Source organism: Sinocyclocheilus grahami, unplaced genomic scaffold, assembly GCF_001515645.1.
Source record: "Sinocyclocheilus grahami isolate Dianchi unplaced genomic scaffold, SAMN03320097.WGS_v1.1 scaffold119.1, whole genome shotgun sequence".
NCBI lineage: Eukaryota > Metazoa > Chordata > Actinopteri > Cypriniformes > Cyprinidae > Sinocyclocheilus > Sinocyclocheilus grahami.
In genome coordinates this window covers 162645-175028 of record NW_015505298.1, presented here as the reverse complement: position 1 = coordinate 175028, position 12384 = coordinate 162645, and the positions used below count along the sequence as shown (strand labels likewise).

Sequence of the window (12384 nt, the reverse complement as noted above, 5' to 3'; positions counted from 1 at the left end):
CCAGGAATTATCTCTGTTTAATTACTATAATTTGACTAGTTCTGTGCCACAACAAGCTGTATGACTCCAGATTAAATGTAGGCACACATAGTTGCTTTAATCCTAAATAGGACGGCGCCAAAGCAATGTCTGACTGAATGCAAAACAGGGTTTTATAGACTTTTGATGATGCTAGATTTGTTTTAGCTTATAGACTTTATGGGAAGGTTTCCAGCCTTTTGGATTGCACTTTGGAAATCTTCCTGACCTTTTATCCGCGCTTTGATAACCTTAGACAACTGGCACTTCATAATTTCCATCAAGCAGAAATCCTCCTAATCTGGGGTTACGAAGTGTTATTATGAAGATGGTTTATTTGTTTTGTTGAGAGAGGCTGATATGTAGGGCAGCTTAGCATCTCCATGTACTGCATAAGGCCTCTTAGAAAATCTGATGCACTGTAATAAACACCACAGGTATTCACATGGCCAGTTGTGAAAAGAATCTGTGTCAGCGTGATCGTTCTGTCACACCGTAGGACATATTGCTTACAACTGACACAATGGAAAAGGAGTGACTTGTGCTATGCGTTCCTCAAGATTGGTGGACTGTCAAAGAGGAGGACGGCCCTGGCCTGATGGGCGGGCTGATGGCTGTGTTAGGTGGAGGGGGAAAAGAGAAAGCAGGCCTTAGGTTTCACTCTCTCACCTGACACCGTTCTCGGCCCCTGCCAGTGCTGACTGACATCTTCAATGGGCCCTTTGAAGCGAGCTCCAGTTTAATTAAGAGGTTTGCCTTGCTTGGCAGTGATCTGTGAAAGCCTGGGATAAATATTGAATGGGGTTCACCTGCTGGTTATGGCGCTCCGGGGATAAACAGGTGCTTTGTGAGATTGGGGATTTGTGGGGTGGGGGCGCTCCGGGGCAGCTATCAGGAGGGCTATAGGGAGTAAAGACCTCACTGAAATGCTTCACTCGCTGTCTGCGTCTCTCACCCGCTATCTCTTTCTCTCTCTGTCCATCTGTGTGGTGAGGGTGCAGTGGCCCAGGCAGGCGGACAGTGTGAGATTTCAGTCTCTCAGGTGTCAGGCTCTCAGAGCCAGCCTGTTGAAATGCAGTCTCCATTGTTCACGCTCACACTCAGGCCTGCATCTTCCACCACAGGGCCATTGTAGAGCGCAGACAATCTAGCCTCACCATCTCAAACACAGGAGCTGCTCTCTCCACACCTCACCTGGCAAACAGAAATGCCACTGTCTAACAGAACAAACCCAGCTCTTATGATGTTTTTTCACCAGTAACTGATAAGTACTTGGTAGAATCCTCCGTCTCTTCGCTCAGGAATTTAACAATTCCGGTTCTGATGCTGATTTGTCTTAACTCTGGTTTCTTAATGGTTTCACTAAAGATTTATTTGAATCTAATTCGTATGTGTTTGTGATTAGATAAAACAACTTTAGCATGTGAATTGAACTTTATTAGTTGCTATGAATGTTTTGGAAATCCATTAAAAAGAAACGGTTCACTAATGTTGTTTACTTGGGAATATTTTGACTTCATTGGTCGCATTGTAATACGTGTTTATGAGCCGGTTGTTTTCAGTGAATCAGAATCATCAGCTCAAGAATCATACTTCACTGGTTGTGCTGTATGTTTTGGATTCCTAAAAAAAAGGAAACTGTTCATAAAAGTTGCTCACTTGGGAAACTTTTGACTTTATTGATCGCAGTCTGTGTTTACATCACTACAAACACCTGGCTCATAAGTTTATTTGCTCGGAAATCTGACTTCACAAGTAGAATTGTATGATTTTGATACATTAAAAACAACCGTTTTATAAAAATCATTCACCTGGAAATTTTTTTTTACTTCATTCTTCTCACTGTATGTTTTTACAAGCTAGTTGTTTTTAGTGAATCACAGTCATTATATCAGGAATTGGACATTACTGTTTGTGCTGTAAGTTTTTAATTAATAAAAAAATAAGCCATTCATTAAAAGGGGTTCACTTGGGAAGGTTTTGAATTCATTAATCACACACTATGTGTTTCATTCATTAAAAGCAACTGGCTCATAAGAGTCATTTGCTTGGGAATCTGACTTTATTAGTTATGCTGTATGTTTTTAATTCATTTTAAAGGACCGGTTCGTAAAGGTCAATTGGGAATCTGGCTTCATTGGTTGTGCTCAATGTGTTTGATGTACTAAAAACAACTTGCTTATAGTCATTAGCATGGGAATCGGACTACAATAGTAGCGCTGTATGTTTTTGATTCATTAAAGAGAACCAGGACCTAAAAGTCATTCTCTTGGCAGTGTTTTGACTTCCTTGGTTGCACAGTATTTTTTATTTTTTTTCCAAAAAAGAAATTGACATAGGAGTAATTTGCTCGAGAATCAGACTTCAACGGTCATGCTGTATGTTTTATGCTGAAAAGTAATACATGGAATATTTTATTATGAAAATACTTTCCAACTCTTTCATTTTGCACATGCTGGAACTGTTAATGTACTGATTGTCATAATGATGATCATTTAGTTCTGGTTTAAAAAAAACTAAACAAAAGATTATTAGTTCCTTACTCTACTCTTCACATATCCATTGTCCTTAAAATACACCATATAGTGACCAGCAGCTTATTTGATGTATTTGTAGTATGTGTGCTGGCCCTGAACTGTAACTAGCAGTTAGGTTCCACAAGAGCTGTGAAATGCTGTCATTGTACACCAATACTTCTAAAAACCCCTGAAGACACTTTCCCAATATCCTTGCTGATTCTTTAGTGCCAGAACAATGGCCACATTTTCTTAGCAGAGCAATGAGCTGCTAGATGCATCTGCAGGTGTCTGCCCCTGACTGGAACAGCATGCTTGGGTTAACGCTCCCACACAATGCCACACACTGTTTTATTAGGAGCCACTGTTGAGGTCTGGAGTGGCCTGAGGTGTACCTCACTGATATCGGCCTCGCCATGAAAGAATGCGGCACTCTGCCTGAATGTGTCTGTGGCGGCGGGTTCGGCCAATGGAGGCTGTTATCTGCATTCCAGGGGTGTCTTATTTGCTGTGTGGTAGCGAGAGGGGCCGAAACTGTGGCAGGCTTCGTGTAACGGATACCCTTGTGTCAGCTGTTTCCTGCACGGCTGCTGACAAGGCCTCCCATTCACAATCAGCCCTTTCTCTCCCCCTGCGATAAATAAGTAATTATTCGGTATAGGAGGCAGGATACTTGGACTGGCCTATTGAATGTGGCAGCAGCAGGTAAGGTGATCAGTAGAGCCGTAACTCTTGCTGCGAAGCCGTAACCTTAGCTGATGCCAGCTCTCTGTTTATTTAGCACATCGGCACTGGTCTTTGTCCCATCGGGGGACAGTTTGCAAGACGGGCTCACTTTCGCTTCCATTCTATCACTTACTGTAATATTTAATGACAAACAAGGTTTGCGAAGCAGCTCGAGTAACCGGAGCTGGACCCTCTTCAGTGGAGTGCAGGCTAAAGGACAGCTTGATCCTTGATGTGAAGGTGTAACACTCGCCGTGACTTAGCATTTGCTTATGAGGGGTAATCTTACTGTCACTCTAAGGAAAAGAAAAGAAGCTACTGTTATTTTGAAGGACTGAAGACTGATATAGGATATTTTATTTATTGGTATCAATATATTTAATTGTACATGCTCATTTAGATTGCCTTTGCCACCATCTGACGCTCACTGAAAGTTCAAAACTAATTTTAATGTTAATACTAATAATAATGTAATAACTGTTAAATGTAATCTTTAGCAAGTTTAAAAATGATCAATCAATCATTTTTCACATGCATAATGTGATGTGATACCTAAAATAATTTTTAATAGTATTGATTGATTGATTTTTGTGTGTCTGCTTTATTTTTAATGTATTAACACACACAAAAAGTTGTCAGTTATGCATGGGCAAAATCATGTTATTGAGAGGGGGTAAAAAAACGTACACATGCTTGTAAAAGCAACATTTTATTTAGAACTTTAAATCGAATTTTAAAGGGGTCCTATTATGCTTTTTTACAAAGTCTTGATTTTGTTTTGGGGGTGTGCTAGAACAGGCTCTCATACTAGGTTGTTCGAAAAACACATTATTTTTCACATATTTTACATTATTACAACCCCTCTCTCCCCAGTCGAGAAGGGTATAACCGCAGCCTGGAGATCTCCAAATGGGGGCGGGAGCTCCAAAATAGGGCGTGGCTTCCTCCCATTGACAGACATGACACGCATGCGCAATTTTTTTCCCCCAATCCACTTCATTGCAAACTCCGCCCCACAGCTGATTCTAAAGATTTTATTGGTTGTCAATTAAAGTGTTGATTTTCCTACACTATGCTACAAAAAATACTAACCCCTAAACCTACCCCACACCTGACCTTAACCAGTGAAATTGACTGCACGGTGGGATTGGCACTGAATAGCGTGGTAAAGAAAGTTGCAGTTCAGGAGATAAACAGTTATTAAGATTATGCGATATGAGATCATTCCGTAACTCCATAACCGGACCTCACTGGACGATGGCACCTTTTTAGTTACACCCATCGTTACTACCCCCTTCTACCCTGTGAATTTCGTGCCCCGGGATGCCCCCGTTACTTAGAATAAAGCGATAGAGTAAAATATTTCCCCTGCGCTGCGCTGGGACGGCTCGCGGGAGAGCTCATGGGTGATTCCCGTTTACATCATGAAGCAGAGGTTCAAACTCCAGTCCGAACACCACTGGCCACGAGCTTTGGGCTCTGCTCTCACGGAGAATATTTATTTATATAGCATATTTTATTTTATTTTATTTTAGATCAACTAGAAACAATGTTAAATTTATAAAGTTTTATTTTGAAATTTAAGTCAATATCAATTGGCTGGAGCCAGAGCCAATGGTGAAAATCTTCGCGTGAGGAGACCCCGCCCCATTTGGGAGGTTCTGCCCACTTTTGGAGTTCACGCCCCATTTTGGAGATCTCCGGTCTGCAGTTATATCTACTTGCCCCAGTCTGGCATGAACGGCTCGAATAGTTCCTGTATCAAATGAAGGTCCGCCTTCTGAAATACGAAATGTGCTGTGATTGGTTAGCTGGGCCAGTGTGTGTTGTGATTGGCAGCACTCGGCGCCTGGTCGGGAAATGTCATTCCCCTTACCATAGCCGCCTGCGAGCTTCAGTGTAAATATTGCATCAAAATCAAATCAATTTCAGCGCGATTTAAACCCGGATGATTGTAACCACTCTAAGTTCGTCTGCCTTGGAAAAACTAGCGTGTCTCCGACATAGTGATAACACTCGTTGCCTTCTCTAGTGCAGCTCAACCAGGTCTCGCCCCATTCGTCAATATTTGTGAGATCACAAATCCCGGAAAATATGCGTTGGTTGTAGTTCAAATGAGTTGTTCGTTGTAGTTTTTGAAAAGTGATTTCTGTTAAATAAAATATCTCCTTTTGAAGTGGACTTTGAACTTTGTAACTTTGCAGATCTTTTTTATGCTCAAACAGCAACATTACAGACTAACTAAAGTTGAAAAAGTGAAAAGGCATAATAGGACCCCTTTAATATTTCTCTAGACCAATTTGCCATTTACAATTTATTTGACCCTGATTTATTGACTGATTGATTTACTTATTTATTTAATGTAAACATATGTTTTGTAAGCATATGTGCATTACTGTTCAAAAGTTTGTGGTAGTAGTATTTTTTTTATCTCTTATGCTTACCAAGTCTGCATTTGTTTAATCAGAAATACAGTAAAACATTAATATTGTGAAATATTATTACAATTTAAAGTTAACTGTTTTTAATACATTTTAATTTGTATTCTTGTGATGGCAAAACTGAATTTTCAGCAACTGTGATCTTTCAGTATTCTGAATAAAAAGTTCAAAAGAACATCATTTGAAATAGAAATGTTTTTATTTTTAATTAATTAAATTCTAAGCAATTTAATTAAATTTCTGCATAATTTAAATCCTTTCTGCATAAAAATTATAATTTCTCTCCCCAAACTTTATTGTTTTAACTGTTTATCATGCTTAAATCCATTCAGCAGAAAAAACCCTGCTTATTCCATCTGCTCCTACCTATCAGCAATGATTAGAAACCTGATCCATAAACATACAGGGAAAGATTAAGCCCACTAATGCTCAAGGTGAAGAAATATTGACTCTGTCCAGTTCCTGTATAACAGTTCCTTTATTAAATATTCCAGGCATAGCAGTTAGATTTAAACACTTCACAAGCTTTTCTTGTTTTATGCATGCAGTATTTCAGTACTCTGACAATACTGCTTTCTCCCACAGAATAAAGCAGTGACTCTCTGCTTGACACCGGCTGTGTAACACATGAGTTGTGTCATTCCCTTGAATGGAGGGGAAAGTGGGACACTTAAAATACCCATACCTTTCTCAAGATCAGTTTCACCACTAGAGCTGGCTGCAGGCAAGCATGGCCCTTTGTGTGAAAGCTGCAATTAAAGAGATCCAATCAGAGGGGCCAGTATCATGAACAATGGCATGGTCTAAAATTACAGTCTTGCTTGGGGTCATTCTGTCTTGACTTATAGCATTTGCCTGCTATGTGAATGATTATCTATATGACTGCTTATACAAAAGCCTTTTCATGAGCTGGACAAAAAAGGGCTGTAGCATTGCTTCAAGTAGGTTGTTTCTCTTTGTAATGTTTCTGTTTGACTTGTTTTTCTCTTTTTGTATTCCACAGTCTCCCATGTCTTGTTCACTCTGTCCTTGCGCCAACCTCAAAGCAGGACAAAAAACGGTTGAAAATTCCAAGGACAAAGACAAAGAGGGAAGCGGAAGGAAAAAGATCCCAAAGATCTTCTTCGGCACTCGAACTCATAAACAGATCACACAGATTGCACGGGAGCTGAAACGGACGCTTTACTCCACCGTGCCCATGACGATTCTGTCCAGCCGAGACCACACCTGTGTCCATCCCGAAGTGGTGCCTCATGCCAACCGCAACGAGCGCTGCAAGGAGCTGCTGGAGGCCAAGAGCGTGAGTCGGCCCCTTCCAAGGTTACACCATGTGACATTGCAACCACCTTTGAGCACAGGTTCTTCATTCATCTGTCATCATTAGAGCCTCTCAGAGGGATAAAAGAGAGTAGACTTAGACATCTCCTGGTTCACTGAGTTCAAGGCCTGAACCCTGAACTCTGTCAATAACTTGTGAGAGAAACCTAAAGATGGTCAATGAATCTTTTTCTCTTGGTTGTCCTGAAATCTCCACTTATATTTCAAGACTGTGAAATGAAAGTAACAAAAATTCTGGGCACATTAGGCCAAAAAATCTTAATGGATAACTAAAAATGCTTATTTTAAATTTAGCCTTTGTTTGGAATAACTAACTTTGATTTAATATTTTTATAATATTTTTCATATGTAGAAGATATTATATGAATATTAGAATATTTTATTATATAAATAATATTTAACACTTTTTTTTTTTCTTGTTGCCGTTTGTATTTAAACATCTTGGTTCAAACAAAAATTGTACAGCTATATAGATGTCAAAACATTGCAATTATGCTAATGTTGTGCAATGCAATGATGACTTTAACCAAACAAAGAGTTAAGCAGTGTTAAATAGTAATGGTGGAAACAGTTACATTAGCGTCATTTCTGCAATGTTGTCAGCAATGTATGAAGCACAGCTGATACAAAAGTTACTTTCAAACCAAAGAGCTTTGTCAGTGCGTTGAATCCAAGTGACTAACTTGAACCCACTGTGAAATCTGTGTGGGGAGATCTTTCGCCCTTAACTCAAATTCCTTATTGTGTGGATGCCAATTGGAAATGGCTGGATTTCACCCACAAAATCCACTGAACAACAGTTATGTGGCCGCACCTTAACAATTTCTGTCTGCGGTGTTGGCCTGTTTTCTTTGGCTGCAGACATCGTTTGACCTAAGATTGACATTTTTAGAAAGGTCTCATTTTAGATTTTTGTATGATAAGTAGGGCTGAATGATTAATTGCATTTGCGATAATATCGCGATATGAAAAATTTAGATTTTTCAATCGCAGAGGCTGCGATTACACGGTCACGTGACACGCGAGAGTAAAGAGGTGTGTTCGACTTGAAGATCAGATCGGTGTATGACATCAAAGTACGGCGAGCGAGAGAAAGCATAAGGAGACGTCTGCGCTCTCTTATAGCTCTCTCAGTACTTTGATGACACACACCCATTGGTCTAAGTAGCACTGCTTCAAGTCGAGCGCGGGCCATCAGCAGAAAAATAAATAAGTAAACAGCCAAAGGACGTAACTTAGAATGGGAGATGGATCGGTTTGTGAAAGCGAAGAGAAAAGCCATAGATGAAGTCGCACAGACCCAGGCAGGTGCTGGTCATTTAAAAGCTAAATACAGAAAATATGATGAGGCATATCTTGCTCTCAGCTTCACTCACCGTGTCTATACCGGACGCTACAGTTGTCGCGCCGCAACAGCTCTACACTGGACGCGACAAAGCTACCGTTGCAAATCATTTTAACTTTGTGTCAGTACGTCATAAATAGAACAAGGCATCAGTTTAATGTCGGGTTTTGTGTGATTTGTTACTGACTTTCATATTAATGTTTACACCAGGCTTATTTGTCAGTGCTTTATGTTGTCATAATTATTACATGCTTACAAGGTTGGAAGTTCAACAAATCAGTCAATATACTGTGATTGTAGTTGTTAAATAAAAATGTCAGTCATATCAATTCATGCATCACCTAATTTCATCGTAACAAATAGGCCTGGCCTACAGAAAAGAACATTTATGTTTAATCTATCTAATAGTGTGTTGGTCATACTATACAATGATTTATAACTTGTCTTTGTTGAATAATACAGAACATAAAGAGCTTTAAAAAAAAAATTGCATATTAAATCGCAATCGCAATATTGGTAAAAAAAATCGCAGTTAGATTATTTTCCAAAATCGTTCAGCCCTAATGATAAGGGTGTTTTGTGTGTGTATACAGCAAAAGATAACCGTGCACCTACTATTTCCTCTGACCACCTACATAAGTGTACAGGTCATGGTCTCTACCCTGTTCATCATGAATTTGTTAGCCAATGAATCTCTTGAATTGGATCTTGTGAACGGAGATTGACCCACACTTTACTGTGGAACCAAACACCTCGTTTCCTGATCTTCACAGTGGCCTGCAGGCCAGACAGCAAGTGTGGCCACTTATTCTGTGAGCCCCCCTTCTCCTTTCACTGTAACACTGTCGTAAGAAAAGAAGACAAGCTGTCGACCCTGAAACGCAAACCCTTGCTTTAAGGTTTCACAAACTTCATCTCTGTCAATAAAGCTGTGGAGAACAGTTACAGGCGATAATTTTCCCCAATCAGTCATACAGACCTTTTTTGTTGTGCAGCCTTGTCAAAGGCTTCAAACACACTTTGTTCCAGTGGGAGCTTGAGTTTTGTCCGTGTTGCTTAGTCTCTGACCATCGGGCGGCCTGCGTAATGATACCTATTATGCTGTCACCACAGGTGTCCACTCACCTCTCGACTGTGACGTGCTCCTGCACATGAAAGCGGGGAAGACCGTGCCGACAGCCCCGCTCGGAGAGAGGAGAGAATGAGCTGTCGTTTTCCTCAGCCTCCCTGGGGCCCCATCTCTTGTGTCCTCTTATAAGCCCCACTCCGAGTCGTTATTCCTCTCTCCTTGCCTTACTGAATGGTTGAAGAGCATAGGCTTTTCAGACACTTGTCGTTAGGTCGCACACCCCTCAGCAGTGCCGTCATCACCTTCATAAGAGTTGGAGGACAGGAGGATCAAAACGGCACGATCGGGTTGACATTTATCCCGTGCTCTCATTGGTGGCTAATCCCTCTTTGAGTATGTATACTGGAAGCTGCCATTAGCCTTTCAGCAGCATGTTACAGGTTCCAGTGAATCACGAAACAGTGCACAGACGTTCCCTTCTCTGCAGGGAGACACCTGCCTACATGATTGTATAAATAACACAATTATTATAAGTGTTAGGGATATCCACCTGTGTCCAATTATGTGGTTTAATTGAATCATAACATCCACATTTTTCAATACATAACCCGTTTATTGTATCAGTTCAAGTATTCTTCAAGGGATTCAAACCCACAAACTTGCTCTTGCTGGTGCTAGCTATGCTTTACCACTTATGTCACTTAAGTCTTGGCAAGTACATCTCAAACATTACCACTTTTCATAAAATAGTATTATGTGTGTGTTTATATTTTCATGTCTTTTCAGGGTCTGTCATGTCGGTACTACCACAATGTGCATAAAATGCGTGATCAGAGCACTTTACAGTGGGTTCATGGGCTACATCATGCCTGGGACATTGAGGATCTGGTGCGTCTTGGAGGTAAGCTGCGGTCCTGTGCTTACTACGCAGCTCGGGAGCTCATGCAAGATGCCTGCATCGTGTTCTGTCCTTACAACTACCTGCTGGACCCCCTCATTCGTGAAAGCGTGAGCATCAGTGCATAAGCTACTATATAATCTTGAGTTTCAGTATATGCGGAATGTAATGAATTGCATTTTTTAAATTGATTAAGGTAGGGCTTTTTTTCTTTGTAGATTTAAGAATTTCTTTTCTTTGTTCCAGAAAAACAAATAAAATGATTTAAATTTTTAGACAGTGTTTTGATGTGTATAAATACACTACATTTCTTAGTGTAATATATGCACTAAGAAATTAATAATTTTATTCAACAATTACACACAAAAAAATTATTTCAAAGTGACAGTTAAGACACTTGTAATGATAAAAAGATTTTCTGTTTCAAATAAATGTTGTTCTTTTGAACTTTCTAATTCTATTCAGGGCTTGAATTTCATTGGATTGCGCATAATTCTACTGATTCGCGCAGTTTCCGCGCTTGTAACATGGGAAATTCCCCCAAATATTTCAGTGTGAAAGATGCTCCGGACAGATGACGGAATGTATCATTTGCACGTGCTTTTGAGTCTTACAATTTTAAACATTCAAATGTTCAATTAAGCTCACTCTGTGAGACCCCTTTCTGTGAGCTCACACCCAAAGCGCGTGTACGTAGAGCCGCATCTGAGAGCGTGTGACTACAGAATGAAGTTATGTTGCTCCATATTGTGCGTAAACAGTCAAAATGCAATTGCAACAGTCAAAATTCCCGTCTTGATGATTATTCACGTAAACAGTCGATTTATACTAAACATTGTCGGTATATAGGCTATTAAGTGAATGTAAACAGTTGAGAAACAAAACTGTGTAACAGTTAGATCTGTGCATTAGGTCTTAAAGAGACAGCAACTTAAATAAACCTGCTGCTGTCTGTCATTAATGCTTATTTATACATTGAAGACTAACCAGTGTTATTTTAAAGTTAAAAAGATTATTCAGTTTCTGTGTTTTTTCTGTACCTTAATATTACTGTTATACCTACCTGACAAACTTAAAGCACAGTTCATTTTAGTTGTATCTTGTTATCGTATGTGTTTGTGCCATTGCTTGTCATTGATCTATTCTTATTTTATTACTGACTGTTTACTTGTCTGTTTTAGTAAAAAAAAAAAAAACTTTGAAATCAAAGGGTTAGGGTTAGTTAGGGTTGCAGAAAAATCAGCGTTGCCATTTAAAGGGGTCATATGATGCGATTTCAATTTTTCCTTTCTCTTTGGAGTGTTACAAGCTCTTGGTGCATAAAGAAGATCTGTAAAGTTGCAAAGACTAAAGTCTCAAATCCAAAGAGATATTCTTTATAAAAGTTAAGAGTCAACCATGACTACCTAAAACGGCTCGTTCTAACACGCCCCCACATGTCTACGTCACGATGTGGGAAGATTTGCATAACGCCACCCAAATGTTCACGCAAAGAAAGGAAGCGTAACTTTTATTCTCGCTGTAGTATTGTTGTTGCCGCTGCCGCCATGTCGTGAAGGCGCTGTGTGTTTCGTTGTGAAAGCAAAACTACTTTGTTTGGCCGTCCAAAAGAGGACGATATCCGCTTCGTCATGCCTAGAGCTGATCCGTGCTGGTCGCTGAGGAAATACATCACCTTCGCGCTGTGGATCGCCGGATCGGCTTTCACCGTGGACGAAGCGGAGTCCAGGCCGGGGTCATCACATGTGGTTGCCGCAAGCCTGCCGGACGCTCCTTCGTTGAATCCGCCGGCCGCGCCGTTCTCAAGCCCACCCGCCGCTGCTTACTCAAGCCGGCCTCCGCTCACTCTAGGCCGCCGGCCTCCGCTCATTCTAGCCCGCTGTGTGTTTAGTTGTGAAAGCGGAACTACTTTGTTTGACCTTCCAAAAGAGGACATGACTAGAAATCAGTGGTTAAGTTGTATTTACAACACTGTTCCAGAACACGTCAACCCAAATATTCGGATGTGTCCAGCACATTTTATGGAGGACTGT

General features: G+C 40.4%; 1 protein-coding gene across 1 annotated transcript in view; it reads left to right on the top strand.

Moving 5' to 3' along the window:
• Window positions 1-12384, top strand: part of LOC107589699 (Fanconi anemia group J protein homolog) — a 38209-nt gene that overhangs the window by 2949 nt on the left and 22876 nt on the right. The window contains exons 7-8 of the mRNA XM_016278194.1: window positions 6705-7001; window positions 10240-10461. Of these exons, the coding sequence (XP_016133680.1) occupies window positions 6705-7001; window positions 10240-10461 (519 nt within the window). The remainder of the gene's footprint in view (window positions 1-6704; window positions 7002-10239; window positions 10462-12384) is intronic.